Source organism: Zootoca vivipara, chromosome 3 (genome assembly GCF_963506605.1).
Source record: "Zootoca vivipara chromosome 3, rZooViv1.1, whole genome shotgun sequence".
Lineage (NCBI taxonomy): Eukaryota > Metazoa > Chordata > Lepidosauria > Squamata > Lacertidae > Zootoca > Zootoca vivipara.
Window position 1 is genome coordinate 4,360,043 of NC_083278.1, and position 18,575 is coordinate 4,378,617.

An 18,575-nucleotide genomic window follows, 5' to 3' on the forward strand; every position below is an offset into this window, starting at 1 on the left:
CCTATAGCTCTCAAACATGGGCACACTTTTTTAAAAAGTACCTTTTGGTAGAACTGTTTCCTTTGTTGCACGAATTTTGCTCTGAAAGAAACAAACTTTGCAGTGCTAGATGGAAGAAAATTTCAACATGTCCATTTATCTGACTGAGCTATACACATAATAGAAGAACAATTATTTAAAGATCCAGTCATTCTTGCTTTAAAGGTAAAGGTACCCCGACAGTTACCGGTAAGTACAGTCACAAACGACTCTGGGGTTGCAGCACTCATCTTGCTTTACAGGCCGAGCCAGAGCAGCACACGGAAATGCTGTTTACCTTCCCGCTGGAGCGGTATCTATTTATCTACAGTACTTGCACTTTGAGGTGCTTTCGAACTGCTAGGTTGGCAGGAGCTGGGACCGAGCAACGGGAGCTCACCCCGTCGCGGGGATTCGAACTACCAACCTTCCGATCGGCAAGTCCAAGTGGTGCAGTGGTTTAAACCACAGCGCCACCCGCATCCCCATTCTTGCTTTATTTTCCACTGATAATTTTCTAGGGATGTTGCTAAATTCTCCTACAACAAAATTATATTGGATTTTGGAGGAAGGGGTGATCTAGTTCAGATGGAATTGGATTACTGAAATATGTCAGTGGGTCTGGTGACTTCCAGTGGTTTATTGATGCAAATGAGACTTCATGACACAAGCACACAGGGTCTAGTTCAGCTCCTGGAATTGTAATTCTGGAACCCACAACATCCCATATTCAGTCAGGAAATACCGTAACAACAAATTTGGATTGAAGAATCCAGTTCTACCAAAATAATTCTTCAGCAGAACAGGGTAGTTTATCAAAGTCTGCTGCTTTAAAGAGGCATTTTCCCCTGTCTAGAGCATTGGTTAGCTAGCATGTGAGGCTACTGAAAATAATGTGGGAATGTCCCTTAGGATTGACAGGACTTAAAGATATGTCAATCGTCTTCAAAGGAATGCTATAAAAGCATGTCACACCATGAAATGAGTTTTCTAAGGGACAAGTGTGAGTACAGCATTTGTATGAGGAAAAAAATGGATATCTGCCATTAAGTAATGCCATTGCTCTGTAGCACCTCCAGGAAATGGTGGTAAATTCTCAGATTCATAAATACAATTAGAGATGCATGAGAATTTTGCCAAGTTCAGGACTGGATTATGTATTCTGGATCCCTGAATTCTGCTCCAGAGTCGAATCATCCTTCACTGTAATTTTCAAAAATGTGCTCCTATTCCTTTTCATGTTGACCCACCCTTTCCTCTCAACCTAGCACCTGAGGGAGCAGACCACTGGCCCCTCTCATCCAGCACGCTGCTCTCACAGAGGCTGTGGGGAGCCCCCAGGCAGGGGGGGAGAGCAAGAACAGCTCTTTCCTTGGAGGTTTTGAAGCAGAGGTGGGATGGCCACCTGCCACAGATGCTGGCAGCCCTGCATTGCAGGAGGTTGGACCAGATGACCCTTGAGGTCCCTTCCAACTTTACAATTCTATGATTCTATGACACAACTTTGAAAAAACATTTGAATTATAAATGTAAAACCTTAAAAACATACAGCATGGTGTGTGTCGTCTTTCTATAGTAAGCCATATGTATAAAAATCGAATATATTTTAAACAAGTAAATGATGGGGTATATTAAAGTGTTCATTTTCTTTTAAAGCTCCTGTCCCAGCCCCCAGGTGGTTGTTGTTTAGTCGTTCAGTCGTGTCCGACTCTTCGTGACCCCATGGACCATAGCATGCCAGGCTCTCCTGTCTTTCACTGCCTCCCGCAGTTCGGTCAGACTCATGTTCGTAGCTTCGAGAACACTGTCCAACCATCCCATCCTCTGTCATCCCCTTCTCCTAGTGCCCTCCATCTTTCCCAACATCAGGGTCTTTTCCAGGGAGTCTTCTCTTCTTAGACACTTAGAAGACACTTAGTTACACTCAGTTACATGTTAAGTAGGGATAGAGTTACCTTTTCTGAACCTGTTGATCTTCAGACTTGGTCTGTAGCACTTCACATTTTGTAAAATTTATATGATCTCAGCCTGGTATGCTGATTTGCAACAGCAGTTATAGGTTCCTGTTAACAGAATATGGCACACCTCCCCTCCCTCCCTGGCCTCTGCTGCATTGACAAAGCTTGATTCAGAGATCTACAGAATGACCCCTGCAGAGAATCAAAACCCGCCCTTTTGGAGGAGGAAGAAGAAAGAGATTTACTACAGCAACTACCATGGTAATCGGTCATAACTGGAAGCAGAGACCAACTACAACTGAGGAATGGGATGACTAGAAACTGGAAAACTCAGAACAAGCATGGGGCAAAAGGTTTACTAAACAAATCGGTTCTGTTGCATCATCACAAAACATTATTATATCATTATGGTAAAAAAAAAAAAGGTAAAGGACCCCTGACAGTTAAGTCTAGTTGCAGACAACTCTGGGGTTGTGGCGCTCATCTTGCTTTACAGGCCGAGGGTGCCGACGTTTGTCCGCAGACAGTTTTTCTGGGTCATGTGGCCAGCATGACTAAGCCGCTTCTGGCGCAATGGAACATCGAAACCAGAGCAGCGAACGGAAATGCCGTTTATCCTCCTGCTGGAGCAGTACCTATTTGTCTACTTGCACTTTTTGGCGTGCTTTCGAACTGCTAGGTGGGCAGGAGCAGGGACCAAGCCACCTACTTCACACATGGAAACAGCAAGGAGTCAAGCCTGTGAAGTTTTGATGTAGTGCTTGATAAGCTTCATCAATATTTTTTAACTCTCTTGTTCCAGTGCCAGTTTTGACAAAACATTGAGTGGTGTTTCAAGTTTTGAAGAGTGAACCAGTTTTGAGAGCCCATTTATGGGCCAGAATGGCACCATCCTTCCATTGCCACAACATCTTGGGCACAAGGGACATGGAAGGCAAGCCCTTCTCTCCGGTGTCTTATCACATGAGCTCCAAGACAAGCTGAGCCTCTTTCAAAATGGGGCTGGAATGACCAACATGAGGGGTTGTTTCAGTTGAGTTGAAAGCTTTTGAACTGACCTTTCATGCAGAATCCATGCCTCCCACAGCACCCTAGTTTTTCAAAGCCTCATGATTCATTAGTCACTTCCTAAATGTTCCTCTCATTCAGGAAATGAAAGGTCATACCAATTAATAAGATCAAGTCAGCTTCTGTTACACACACAAGTATAATAGAGATGAGACACACAAGCAATAAATAAGTCTCCTTCTTTGGAGGTCTTTAAGCAGAGGCTTGACAGGCATATGTCAAGAATGCTTTGATGGTGTTTCCTGCTTGGCAGGGGGTTGGACTGGATGGCCCTTGGGGTCTCTTCCAACTCTATGATTCTATAAATACGGAACTAGGTCTGCACTGCAGCTTGACCTCATTGTAAGGGAAACTATGGATGACAGTTACGTCAACTAGCTGCTTTAAATATCTCTCACTGATCTCTCAACCATTTATTGTTACATAAGCACTTCATTGTTTTCAGTATAACATAACAATGATCTCATAAACAATGTTCATGACAGACAAATACAAAAATGTAGAAAATAAATGTGAGCCTACAACAGTCTTGTGGCTCCTTAGAAATGTTGTCCATTCTCTGCCCTGCCATTTCCACCAGTTCTGAAATGTGCATGGTGTATTACTGTACTTGCAGCTTCCAGACCTTCTTCAAAGGGAGACCAGGAGAGCCTACATAGGAGTTGACAAGGGCCTACAACACCCTGGCAAAGCTATCTTTATTCAGGAACACCCATAGCCAGCCAAGCAGATGGAGCTGGGAAAAGGCACTCCTAGAGGTCAAAGCCACCTAGACCTCAGATGGCAAAACTCAACCCCAGATTAGGATCCTATTTGTGCAGGGGGGGCAACATTACCAGGAACCCCCAGTTCCCAGACATGAGAAGCTCCTGCCCAAAGTGCCTCCATCTGATGATTGCACCACATGATTTTATATAGATGTTATGTAGAACTGGAGACAGAAAAGAACCTTGCTGCTCTGTGCTGCTGCCTCCATATTTTTCTTAAAACAAAACTGTAATATTCTTCTTCTTTAATATGCACATTGACCAATTCACTGGGGGATAAATACAAAGCCATGAAATTTGTGTTCTGCACCACTCTGCAAAAGCTTAAGGAAATTATTTAAATGATTAAAGACATAGTAAGCCAATCAGTACAGACTTCAACTAGAAATTGTACTGAGTGTGAAACACCACAGACAGACAGACAGACATTCATCAGCTTGTAGAATTGGTAGAATTTTTTTTATTTTTCCCCCTTTTTTCTTTTATTTTTTGGTAAAGTTTATTATTGTTATTAATTCATCTTATAATACATATAAAACAAAGAGAACAATAGAAAAAAATTAAAAGATGGAAAACAAAACTATAAAATAGGCACATAGATCAAGAAGTTGCACAAGAGTTAAAGTAATAATGTCCAAGTAAAGAGGTTTCTTTCCTATTTCTGATCTCAAGCAAACATATAAACAGCCACCAATATTTGAACACCTATTCTATTTCCCTCAGTGAATATAGTTTTTCAGGTTTTTTAATCCCTGTTTAGCTGGAATACATTTGTCAAACAGATTTCTTATCAGACTCATTTGACAGGTTTCATAAATAACAATTTTTCAAAAGCACAAGTCGAACTTCTGAAATGGAACGTTTCTATGGGACAGAGAGCCTGGAAGGGAACTTGTGCAGGAGAGAGCCCCATTATACACCCTCGGTAATTTCAGAAAAAATGCAAAAGCTGGAACAAAATTGGAATCCCTTTGAAGCATTGCTCCTTGGGCCGTGTCACTTGCACAACCCACGTTAGCCCCACAGCTGCAGCCCAGTTACCTGGGAAAAATCCTCAGTGAACACAGCACGATTTACTGCTCAGTGGGGATGCTGAGAGTTATGCTGCCTATCTTTCCTTTCCAAAGCCAATATAGTTTTTTCATAGTCTGTAAGTTTCCAAATCATTTTTGTGTACTGTGCATTTTTGGTAACAGTTGTCATTCCTTTGCTCATTTCATATTTCTTTTCTGTGATCTAATTATTTACATACTAGCTTAGCTTTGTGATTATATACTACATATAAATTACTTTTTTATTTTTTTAACTATCTGTGGAAAGTTGTGGGAATCCTAGGAAGGCTGTGGCTGTTGGAGATTTATTCCCTGTGTGCAGTCCTGGGTTTGTTGTCTATCACATGACTGTATATGTGTTTCCTTTCCATAGGAATGGGAAGTGATGTAGACAGGATGTTTGTCTTACTGTAGGACTATTGTCCTTTGTTCTTTCCCTTTGCTGCCTGATGCTAGAGAGAGAGGGAGCCATGTTGCAGTGCTCCATGTGTGTTTAGACACTGTTTCCTTAGAGAAGGAAGCAGAATCACGTTCAGAGGCCGTGTGTGCCAACACTGATTCCTCAGAGAGGAACGAGGCTAGGGTTCGAGTCCCAACAAAGCCAAGTGTGAGACTTCCTGATAGTCAGAAGGGCTATGATGCCAAGACTAGTCAGAAGTGCAAGATGGTAAGGCCCAAAGCTAATCCAGTTGCAGGTAGTTCCAAGGGTGGAACGGGTGATACAGAAGTATACTGTGCGTATGACATCTGTATGGTTGTGGCAGTTACACTGATGACTGCAGCACAGTTCATGAATCGGGGGGGGGGAGGTTGTTGGAGTTTCATTCCTCGTGTGCAGTCATGGGTTTGTTGTCTATCACATGACGGTATGTGTTTTGTTTCCGCAGGAATGGGGTGTGACGTAGACAGGATGTTTGTCTTACTGTGTGTTCCTGAATTAGGACTATTGTCCTTTGTTCTTTCCCTTTGCTATCTGATGCTAGAGAGAGAGGGAGCCATGTTGCCGTGCTCCATGTGTGTTTATATGTAAATAAAGTAGATTAGCCAAAATCCTGTGCTACTGAGTTCTGTTATGCAACTGCGCAAACCTCTGCGGATCCGAAGTGTGCTGATGTCTTCTGGCATCAGTCGCTGTGATGTTTGGGCTGAGGAATGCTTTTGAAGTTCCCGAACGATCGCCCAGGAGGGAGGGAACATGCCAGTCAGGCATGTGTCTCTGCCAAGGTTCTACTCGTGTGTAGGACAGCCTGACAGTGGCAGTGCAACCTCAGTGGCTGGCAGCTCCTCCTCCTGCTGCTGTGGAGGGGAAAGAGGGGGGAAGCAGGCCCTGGCCCAGAGGAGGAGCGGCCCACTGCCATGTTCCTGACGTGACGTCAGAACGTTGTGGACAATGTCAGCCCCAATCTCCCTCCCGTTGGCGCCTGTTTGTAGCTGTCCTACCACGGCCCTCTCCACCAGCTTCCCCCAAAGTGGGTACTTGTAGCTGCTCAATAGTTGCTCCGGTCCAAATGGGTCCAGAGCCAGTTTCTTTAGGAGCTGCTGCATCACTGCCTCTGTCAATGCAGCAGGGACCACCTCTCTCTCTCTCTCTCGGGCATCCTGAAGGGTGGGTGCTGGCTGGAGTTGTCACTTACTTGCCTTAATGGCTGTATGAAATGACTAAGGCTCTGGTTTTTAATTGTATGCATTTATTGAAGGTTTCTTTAAAATTAAAAAAAAGTGCTTGGATCTCTGCAGCTTCTCAGCGCAGGAACCACCACCTAGAATGACCATGAGAGGATTTCACATCACAAGTGGCTGAAAATCCTTGGCTGAAATTATCAGAAGAGAATGAGATGATATCCAAGTTCCTTCTAACTCTAAATTCTCTGTTCCATGTCCACTTTCTATACAAGAGTTGTATGCAAATCTGCTATGCAAACTGTTGGCATCTAAACTCCTGGCATCTACCGGTAATTTAATGTCTGGGTTCAGCCTTAGAAGATATTAACTTTGAATAGATGAAGGTACCACTGAGCAAGTGTAAAGTGTATTATTTTCATTTGTGAATGCAGACTAATCGTTTCAAGAAAGTAACGTGATTTATACTAAAATGGCTAACGTCTAATTTTGTTTTTAAAGAAACCTGTACCTGGGCTTCTACAAATAATGACAATTGTTCTAGGACAATAAATTGTTAGCAGGTATATTCCCAGGGACCTTATGACATGCGACCAGAAGCTGCATTTACGTCTAAAAATATTGAAAAGTCGATCATTTGGTCGGTCCAGTTGTAAACAAAGACTGCAGCAGAGACGGAGAAGGCTTCCATATGTCCAGGCGTTTCACTTCCAATTTTTCCCTTTCTAATTCTTGCTGCTTCTCCTTTATGCGGAAAGGGATGCTAGAGAGGGAGCCCACAATGGGAGAGATAAAAAATACACAAATTAATTGTAGAGTTTCACTGTCACAACAGAGTGAATTCAAAGCTGTGCACCCAAAGTTCATGCTCCTTGGCATGTAAATACACATGTAGGTGACTCATAAAACTCACCTCAAAAAGCAGACAGGCATTACAAGCTCAGAAATTCGTGCTTTGTCTACTCAGAATAGCAGTATTAGAGACATTTCATAGAATCAAAGAATCGTAGAGTTGGAAGAGACCACAAGGGCCATCCAGTCCAACCCCCTGCCAAGCAGGAAACACCATCAAAGCATTCTTGACATATGGCTGTCAAGCCTCTGCTTAAAGACCTCCAAAGAAGGAGACTCCACCACACTCCTTGGTAGCAAATTCCACTGCCGAACAGCTCTTACTGTCAGAAAGTTCTTCCTAATGTTTAGGTGGAATCTTCTTCCTTCTCTTCTCCAGGCTAAACATATCCAGCTCCCTAAGCCGTTATTTCATCTCTGGTTCTACTTTAGACATGTTTTTCACCTGGGACTGCTGCCTAAGCTCCTTGAGGCTGTTTGTCCCCTCCCTTCCCTTTGGTGCAATCTGAAGGGCAAGGGCTACAGACCTGTTGCTTTTTGCATGTGGTCTGAAGCTTCAGATCTCTGCAAGGGGAGCAAGAGCCCAGGGGGTTCCACCAAACAGGGAAGGTACTGAAGTTTTTTCCAGCTGGAAAAATGATGTCAGACAATCTGGATCTTCGAAGGAAGCTGCTCACCCTGACTCTATGGAGATAGCCCAGAACTGACCAATTCTCCATGGGTGGAAAGTGAGGAGGACTAAAGAAAGAGAAGGACAATGCCAAAGAGTGGCAAATGTTGCTTGAAAATAAGTTCTATCCATACCCCAAGATATGGATTATGTGGGGGCAGAAGCAGAATGACTGGAATATTTGCTGTCCTCCCACTCTGATAAAAAAGGCCATGTTGCCAGTACAACTGAGACAACTGACCAACTTTCACTGCTTCATGTTTATGTCATCAGTTCCTCTCAACGGGAAAGTCAGCAGGAAGTCTTTGTAGATCTCATGCCTCAGCTGAGATGGTAACAGAATCACTAGGAGCTATTAAACTTGATCAAATGCCCCCAAAGAAGCCTGCTATGGGTCCTAGTGTTCCACCAGTTTTCTTGGAATCCAATATAGATCCATTAGCAGTCAGGCTGCAGAAAGAGAAAGAGTAATAATAGATCCATTAGCAGTCAGGCTGCAGAAAGAGAAAGAGTTGGCTCCTTCTGAGCTACAGCCATTCCCTGATGAGGTTGAGAAAGAACTGTTTGGTTCCTTCAAAATGACTTTGGCCACAATGCAGGATGATATCGTAAATAGACTGAGCAAAGATACAAAGTAAGAGGTCAAAAGTCATAAAGACAGTAGTGAAACAGTAGAACAAAAGCTTATAGAAACAAGAATTCAGGAATTGAGGGAAATGAAGGAAGGATGCAGTGTTGTTAGTCAGGACAAGCCTGAAGTTGCTGCTTCACAAATGGCAGAGGGACGTGCACAGCAGCACAAACAGAATTTCCGCTATGCACGAAACCTGGATGTTTATAGAAACTGTAGTTAACTGTAGTTAATCTACAATTTACTGTTTGTTGGTATACTATACTAGTATAGTATACTATGCTCCATGGGTGGTATACTATACTATACTATACTATCATTAGTGCTACCAAAAGTAACTCCCATAAAGAGTGGCAGACCCTTTGAGAGCCACAACATCCTAAGACACAGTAACCTCTAGAAGCTCTTGGCCCTATTGCATGGTATCTCCTGGTGAAAATACAATCCTTGCCACTTATTCAGCATCTATTCTACCTCAGAGCTCCACATTTACTAATTCTGCAAAATGAGTATCCAAGTCCACAGGTTGTATCAATGGTATATTTTAGTGTCTGAACTGATGACTTGGGTTGCAATGAGTCTTAACCGGACTCATCTTGAATTCAGCAGGATTTGCTTTTGAGCAAGTGAGGATTCTGCTTCTGGGTGCCTTAATTAGTATGGAGAAGGTCTTTTCAGATGAAGAGCATAGGGAGAGGAGGAGGAGGAGGAGGAGGAGGGTGGTGCTGGTAGTGGTTTCCTCCCAAAGCACCCAGGCTGAGCAATCGGACCTCAAAGGACTGGTGAACTGTTGTTTTTGCTGCAAAAGACTCTTTGGAAATTCATTAACTGTGCAAGGGAACACCCAGGAAAACTGATTGATTTGCAAGTACTGTATCTCTTGATGACTGAGCTAAATGCATGTATTGTAGTTTACGATATACATTTTTTAAAACTCCATATATCAGACAACAAAACAGAAGACAGACTTGTAAAAAATAAAACTGCAGCAGTTTGGAAAATACCAGCTGGAAGTGGGAATGAATTTTGGAACCACTTGAAGCACATCCATATAACCCTAAGTGAATGTAGAGAGGATTTCATGAGGCCTGTGCAAGAGGCATTTGTGCAGCACAGCAGATTAAAGGTTTCAAAAATGCAAATGACCTTGCACTAACATTTTTGTGATCATCTCCAACATGATCTATCAATCAAAGGAGAAATCCATTGTATATTCAGGTCAATCAAAGGGAGTTTTAGGCAAAAAGGGATTACAGGTATATATTTAAAATGCCTCTTTATATAAGCCTGAATTCTTTGTGGATGCTGTCCCTTTTATATTCTCGCTATAAGCTGCAAAGGGCTTTAGCCACCACAGGAGGGTGGTAAAGCTACAGTTTTCCAGCTTGCACGATGAAAACTAAAGAATTGGAAACTAAAATCAAGGAAGTAGAACAATGAAATATACATACTCTCCTCTCTTTTACACTCTAAAAATTATAAAACCTCATAACTCCAAGGTCTTATTCTATTCTATTCTATTCTATTCCAGCTGTTTCAGGATTGGAGAAGTGTTTTCTAGGGCCATTTCACATGAAACAAAATATCCTAGCAAAAAGTTAGTTTTGTTAGTTTGTCAGGTGTGTGTGTGTGATTAACATAAGTATTTTCCAAGTATCCAGCAGAGTGCCTCTACCAAGCGTGGCTTCCTATTGTTGCTGTTTTTCTGTGGCAAAACAGATACATTAATTCATCATGCATTTCCTACAAGAAAGGCCTTCTTCTTGCATGAAGAATCCTAGAGGGTCCCGGCATCCTGCCTGAGACATTGTGAAGCAAAGTAGGACTGAGCTCATTGCATGGTTGGTGTATCAGATGTGGGAGCACACGCTACCCAAAGTCACTCTGGGACACCCATTCCCAACTGCTACCACCCACCCTGCCTGCTGAAATATACCCAATGCCTGAGCCTAAGTTCCACCAACACATGTAATCAATAAAGTTGTGGCCATTTGAATTCCAGATCATTGTCTGCCTGAGTCTGTACTCTCCCTCTTTGCCTTAGAATGAGAGCAGGGGGCGCGGGGAGGCACTGTGACTGAGACTGCAATTGCTGGTCCTTATATCTGGCTGTTGAATACTAGGTTTTAATACACTAGTTTTTGGTTTTAAGATATTGAAAACTTGCTTTTAATACTTTTGCTAATTTCCTTTATTTGTTAGTTGGATTTCAAGATATAAATAAATCACCAACTGAATCACATACACAAAAAGTAAATAGTTACTTTCTTAGTTTTTCGTTGCAACCCTGTTTCTCATATTTTAAGACATACCCATAAAATAAGCCATAGCAGGATTTTTAAGCATTCAAGGAATATAAGCCATTCCCCAAAAATAAGACATAGTGATAGGCACAGCAGCAATGCCGGCCGCGGCAGGAGGAGGAGGAAAAAAATAAGACATCCCTTGAAAATAAGCCATAGTGTGTTTTTTTGAGGAAAAAGGAATATAAGACGTGTCTTATAATATGAGAAACACGGAAGTTTAACAGCTAGCTTGACCTCTTCATGTCATGCTTAAAATAAGCTCTTAGAAATCTCTTTACTAGAGGTGCAAGTGACTCTTAAGTGCTTCACCAAAAGCCCCTGAAAGCATAATCTGGATACTCTGTGACTTAGTTCTACAGATAAACGTCTGAACCAGGACAGTGGCATATCAATTTCCCTTGCTGCTCTCTAGCTAGGGACAAAGGCTAAAGTTTGCATTTAAAGGTGAATCGACTGAATTCACACTTTCCAATGAGAACCAAAACTCAATCATTATGCAAATTTTGCACTTGTTCAAATTTTTCAATTCTCCAACCAACCCATGGATTGTATTAGGAGAAAATGCTTGCAAAAATGTATACATTAGTTGAAACTGCATATGAAACTGTGTTTATTAGGATAAATGAACATAAAGCGCTGATTGAAAAATGAGAAGCAGAGAGAACTGAAATTGGCATATCCTCCCCTATTCTCCAAAGGTAGGATTACTTTGTTTTAGAGCATAAAACAACAAAAGCATACAATGGCAGAGTATTAAATGAAATGCTAGATACATACCAAGGAACTCCTGGCAAGTGCTGGAGAGGAATAAACGTATCTGACTGCTTTATATACTTGGAACTATTAAAAAGAAAACAAAAGCCATTTGGAAACAGACACATCATTGATTTTGATTTGATTTGGTATTGCATAGAATCATAGAGTTGGAAGAGACCACAAGGGCCATCCAGTCCAACCCCCTGCCAAGCAGGAAATGCCATCAAAGCATTCCTGACAGATGGCTGTCAAGCCTCCGCTTAAAGACCTCCAAAGAAGGAGACTCCACCACACTCCTTGCACTACATGTGCAAAATCCTAATGCAGTTCCTATGAGGTGCAAGTTCTTTCAATAATAGAACCCACATTTCTTGTTCAAGACTGTAGAAGATATATGGATTTGTTTTTTCTTGGCAATAAAATGAGTTCACTTGTAAAGATTGCCTCTGAGCTTCTACAAGTTTGGAAATTTCTCTACGTTATTTAAATCTATGGCTTTTTGCTTTGATTCCAGAAAGTCACATACAGGTCACCATAGACATCAAATATTTCTCACAATATATGTACTTAAATAGACTGCAGATTGATGTTTTTTTAGAAATCTCTATTGAAAATAGCAAAACAATAGCATAAATCCTACTAACCACATCAAACATCATTATTGCAAAAATCTCTAGGTTCTTAATTCTCCTTTCTTTTCACAGGCATTGTCATGCACAGGTATCCTGTCTGTCTTTTTTAAAAAGGACCATCAAAAGGATGCTTAGGAGATATCTGCAAGTCACAGTAACAGTTTAGATTTTTTGCCAAAGAAATTTATAATGTGGTGGGACTGGCTTGTCTTTGCCCATTCCTTTAGTAAAATTGATTAGTTAATAAAATGAAACCATGCATCATACAATGAATCCACTTCAAACTGGCCTCTTACCTTCTTTGAGATGGTATGTGATACATCCCATTGCCACCTTGCAGTTTTTGTCCCACCCCCCACGTTAGTTCTGCAGCATTTTCTCAGTGAGATGAACAATCCAGCAGCCAACAGCTGCATTTTCATTATCAAAATCAGATAGCCAGTTTAAGGGTTCAGACTTTTCATTGTGCATCTTCATTCCAAAAAGAGTGCAAAAGAGGGTTTTGATGACCAACAGTGACACAAAAGGCATGTGTTAATGCCCATGAGACAACTGTCATGCTGGGGGCAGGAAATCTGGGTTAAACAATGTAAAGACAGATCTCTCCTTTGGGAAGACAAAGATTTACAGGACCAGTCTGACAATATTTTATTCCATTATCAAGATGTAATTTCCTCTCCAAGATCCCATTCCCATTGTAACTTTAAGTTTATGAAAGACTTGTGTATTAGCATCTAACATTAAGCTATACATTTTTTAAATGAAACCTTTGCAATGCTGAACAGGGTGTAAAATAAAGGATTCAAAACAATAGCTTGGGCCTTAATAGGGATGTTAGTCATAAAGTAGGATATGTGATGGGATTGCACTCCAGGGACCTCTTGCCTGCTCTGTAGTTGAGGCCCACTTAGAGGCATAGGCTGAGTATAAAAGGTTGGCATGAAAAACAAGCACTGTTTTCCAAGGTGGAAGATACAGATATTTGTCTAAACAAAAAGGATGGTGACACAGTAGTAACAAAGGGGAGAGACTTGAAGAAAGTCTAGATCAAGGTGGGGAAACTCCATCCTGCGGCCCTACTTAGAGCTGACATGGGTCCCAATTTGGGCTGCAAATACTCACCTGACACTGTACGTCACCATGTGCGGGAAAGGAAGGGATGCAGCAGCCAAGGAACAACCAGGAGTCTTAGAATTATGTCATTTGATTGAGATCGATATTTTAGTCATGTTGGACTCAGGTGCTGTATCTTATTGCATTTGTACCTTTGTATATGATTCACTTTTTATAAATGTGTGTACGGTCGTACCTTGGTCGTGGAACGGAATTTGTTCTGGAAGTCTGTTTGACTTCCGAAAACGTTCAAAAACCAAAGTGAAGCTTCCGATTAGCTTCAGGAGCTTCCTGCACTCAGTCGGAAGCTGCGTCGGATGTTTGGCTTCCAAAGAATGTTAGCAAACTGGAACACTTCCTTCTAGGTTTGTGGCATTCAGGAGCCAAAACGTTCAAGTCACAAGGCGTTTGGGAACCAAGGTATGACTGTATATTGTTTAGAGAGATTTATCACTTAATTGTGTCACTTTAAATGTGGAATGTGATTATCACTGTTATCATCAGCCATCATAGGCTGCGTGTGGAACTTGCCTCCCAAAATTCACTGGAGGCACGGTTGGTCCCAATTTGTGGAAGTCTTTGCTTTGTTCTGGATAGGCGTAAGGGTGGTCTCCCAGTGTCACCAGTGGAATACCATTTCTGGAGGCATCTTTAGTCACTGTGATGACAAACAAAAACACAACTAGATAGGACACTGGGGGCAAAAGTTTAGTTTCTATCATTTGAACAGTAGAAAAAGATCCATTTGAGTCATGCACATACGTAGATAACATTAATTTAGAGCTATGTATGGCACTATAACCCCTTCATTGTTGTGGTGAAGAGGCTTGAATAACTCCAAGAAGCTATGAACTATGCCGTGCAGGGCCGTCCAAGACGGACAGGTCATAGCCAAGAGTTTAGACTAAATGTGATCCACCTGGGGAAGGAACTGGCAAACCACTCCAGTATTTTGCCAAGAAAACTCCATGGGCATAAAAAAGGAGAAGCTTTGAGAAGAAAGTGAGAGTTTCCAAGGCATGCTCTGGTTCATGGGGTCACGGAGAGTCAAACACGACTAAACAACAAATGCCACTATAAACCTAAAACCACTTTCTTAAATTTTAAATAGAAGCATCTGCAGTACCAGATTATGGTGAAATCTACACACATATACCGTAGAAAATGCTGTGAAAATGTTCTTTTAAAAAGTGTTTTGAAAAATCCATTGAATTTGGCATAGGTCACTGTTGCTATCTAGTGTCACTTTTGTATATTGCACTTTACAACACATTTATTTGCAGCTGTGTAGATGAGTCCACAGTCACTCTTGAAATGCTACAATTCTGACCCATGATGCCTGATGTCCTTCTTTAGGAGAGGGTCAGAGGGGGTGGGGGCAATGCAGTTGCTCTCGCGTGATCTCCTAGTGGCCTTTGATACCTTGGTGGCATTGGATCTGCAACCAATCAGGGCAATGAATAACAAGGAACTAGCAAAAAAGTGGCAGGTTTTCAGAAACCTTTCAGTAAACATTTCAGGCCCACCTTCTTGATCACAAAAATATTCAAGCCAAAGCATTTGCTGTATTTAATTAACCCCATTTTCACAGAGTATAAAGCACCTCACAGAAATGAAAACAAAATTTAAAATAACGTAAATAAACAAAAAACAATGTTAAAACAGCAACAGATTTTGAGAGCCTTGGAGGCAGGGAGCAAGGCTATAGATATGGGAAAAAATGATAATCATCTATACCAGGGGTAACTAACCAAGGGCTTGAAGGTGGCACTCAGTCCCCTAAGAGATGTTGTGACCCCTGAACCATCAACATTTCTCATTTGAAGATTGCTTTGTTCTAACAAGTGTTGACTGCTCCGATGGATCCACAGCAGTTACAATATGCTGTCAAATGGGTGTGCATGGGTGTTCACTTCCAACCCTGTTTAAAAATCACTAAAAAGTTGTAAACTTTTTTTTTTAATGCTCATTGTTCCCACATCTCCCATTGCAATACTGTGGTGCCAGAGGTTTTATATATATATAAACTGGGCGTGTGTTCATCTCCAATGTTCAATGGAACCGCTTGACTGATTGTGTTCAAATTTTGACACAAAGTCAAATGTGACTACAAGAGCAAGCCCATACCATTTTCAAAGACAGATGTCACACCTGTGCAACGCAAAACCCCGTGTTCAAAACCTCCCCACTCAGACGAAAGTGCATGCTAGGAAATAGAACGGAGAAGCAGCGTCTCCATTGGCTGCAGACAATTGGTGACATCACAAAATTCCACGGCAACCAACTGAAAACAGGCCTTTTGCAGCAACAAGGCCCAGCATTGCCCAGCCAACTGAATAGGCCGCAGCATCGCCCAGCTGGGAGAACTGACTAGGCTGCAGCATTGCCGAGCTAGGAAAACTGACTAGGCCGCACCATTGCCCAGCCAGGAAAACTGACTAGGCCGCACCATTGCCCAGCCGGGAAAACTGACTAGGCCGCACCATTGCCCAGCCGGGAAAACTGACTAGGCCGCACCATTGCCCAGCCGGGAAAACTGACTAGGCCGCACCATTGCCCAGCCGGTAAAACTGACTAGGTCGCACTATTGCCCAGCCGGGAAAACTGACTAGGTCGCACCATTGCCCAGCCAGGAGAACTGACTAGGCCGCAGGCAACAACAAACTAAATATGGGCCTTTTACAGAGCCATGCCTTTGGGTAGGATAAATGTGTCGGGGGGATTTTACAGAACACACGTGGGTAGGGGAGTCAGGGTTGGGACAGGGAAATTTTTTACAGAACACGCGTATTGGTGGAAATGATTGTGTGCAAAATGAAGGGGGACTCTGAAGGGAGACTCTGAAGGTCCATTTAACAGAAAAAGGTCCATTTAACACAAAAAGCCACAGCAACGCGTGGCAGGGCCAGCTAGTGTGTGTGTGTGTGTGTGTGTGTTTTACTTATGGTACACACACCCCACACCCACACCCCACACACTGTAATGCGTCAGCTTTGTGGCTTCCCAAGGAGCCCCAAAGTGGTACTATTTGAACTGTTTTATATTATCTATCTATATTTACAGAGCACTCTTGTGGGGCCCCGATGCAATTTGGTGATGCCAAAATGTTTTGTGACACCCCTCCCCTCATTCCTCCTTTTTAAAAATGGCAAATTTGGGGCACATACACTTTAACACCCCCCACTTCACTTTCAGCTGTGGCTCACAGAGACTTGACCTCAGTGCAGTTTTTGGCCTGAAAAAAGTTGAGTGACCTATACATTGAAAAATGAAAAGGAGACAAAACTCACATGTTGCTGGTTCCACCTTGGAAAATGTGTATGAAAACATGAAAACTGAACCTCATAGTTTTGGTAGCCCAAAACTTTTAAGATATTAAGATAAAGAATTAAAAGTTTTCTGTGGTGTTACCATGTTTCTTCTTTCCAAAGCACATTTCCAGTGTCCTTTCAGATGTTGTGGTTTTGGTTCTGAGGTGTACACCCTCAAAGAAACATTTTTTCCCCGTGTAATAAGTGTGACCAAAGGAACTTGGATAAAATGTCCATTCTGTGTCTGAATTCTCATTATCTCCTAAAAAAGAGAGAGAAATTGTAAGAATGGCCGAGCTTTCTTTTCTTTTTATCTATTTACAGTAATATGAAAAATAAAGAATAATTCAACAACATTTCAAATTTAACATTCAGTCATTCAGCCTACGACTTCCCATCCATCCCTCCATGGTTCCCCCAAAATTCCAACTCCTGCTGCATATTATAATTATTCGAAGTCTTCACTTCTTCCCCAAAAATCCCTTCACCATACAGTTGTACCTTGGATCTCAAACACCTTGGCTTCCGAACAAATCGGCTCCCAAACGGTCAAAACCCGGAAGTGAGTGTTCTGATTTTCGAAAGATTTTTGGAAGCCAAACATCCAGTGTGGCTTCTGTGGCTTCCAATTGGCTGCAGGATGCTCCTACAGCCAATCAGAAGCTGCACCTTGGTTTTCAAATGGTTCCAGGAGTCAAATGAACTCCCGGAACGCATTCTGTTCGAGAACCAAGGTAGGGCTGTTCTTTGCACTGCTGTCCTTTCTCAAATCCTACTTGCGTTTTATCATGTTTTCATGGAGTTTTTAAGGAATCTTATCTCAAATGTATACATGCTTGCCATGAGGTAGAGCAGTGTTTCTCAACCTTTTTTGGGCCAAGGCACACTTGTTCCATGAAAAAAATCACGAGGCACACCACCATTAAAAAAGTTAAAAAAATTAACTCTGTGCCGCCCTATATTGACTATATAATTATGACTGTAAGAAACACTTGCCAATTGCTGTGTTGGTTGCAATCTCCTGTAATAAGGCTTCACAAGCCGCTGATTTCTCTGCCAGCACAATCCTTTGCTCAGCAAGTTTCAGGTTGAGCTCATCCAGCCAGCTTCTTTAAGTTTGTCTAAAACCACCCTCCCGTGGTGGTGGCTGTTGAGAGCTGCGCTTGCCCCGCGTCGTGACCCGGCCGGCTTCCTTTCCGGCGGGTCAGTGCTGCATATTGGCGGCCGCCAGGCACGTGACAATGCAAATTGCCCTTCTCGTCGCCGCACGTCGCGGCACACCAGCCAGCGTCTCGCGGCACACTAGTGTGCCGCGGAACAGCGGTTGAGAAACGCTGAGGTAGAGGACATCACATACTCTACACAATGCCCAGAGGGAAATTGGCTTCCAGGTCGATTCGCACAGGAAGTGCCTGTTGAACCCCTAGCAGATAATCTCCCAAACATCTTTAGCCACTTTACATGTCCACCACATGTGGGAAAATAAACCTTCTTTACATTTCCAACAGACATTTGATGCTGATTTATACATCTTTGCCAATTAATATGGTGTTAGGTACCACCTGTATATCATTTTCAGGAAGGTGGGCAAACCATACTAAGACTATGGTTTCTTCCTGGACTTGCTCCAGGGCATGGGAATTGGGGCCACAGTCTTATAGGACCAAGTCACCTCTCAGCAGCTATTTAATACCTTTATGAAGCTGCTGGGAGCTGTTATTAGAAGTTTGGGGGCAAGGTGCCATCAGTTTGCTGATGACCATCCGCTCTATTTCTCCACCACACCTGAATCAGGAGAGACCATGCACTCCCTGGACACAG

At 42.4% G+C, this 18,575-nt stretch overlaps 1 protein-coding gene across 1 annotated transcript in view; it reads right to left on the bottom strand.

The window, feature by feature from the left end:
* Positions 1-4,268: 4,268 nt before the first annotated feature.
* The window catches only part of EVA1A (eva-1 homolog A, regulator of programmed cell death), a 56,957-nt gene continuing 42,650 nt past the window's right edge, over positions 4,269-18,575 (bottom strand). The window contains exons 5-8 of the mRNA XM_035110345.2: positions 16,855-17,016; positions 13,975-14,101; positions 11,720-11,782; positions 4,269-7,246 (exon numbers count right to left, since the gene is read on the bottom strand). Of these exons, the coding sequence (XP_034966236.1) occupies positions 7,117-7,246; positions 11,720-11,782; positions 13,975-14,101; positions 16,855-17,016 (482 nt within the window). The 3' untranslated portion in view covers positions 4,269-7,116. The remainder of the gene's footprint in view (positions 7,247-11,719; positions 11,783-13,974; positions 14,102-16,854; positions 17,017-18,575) is intronic.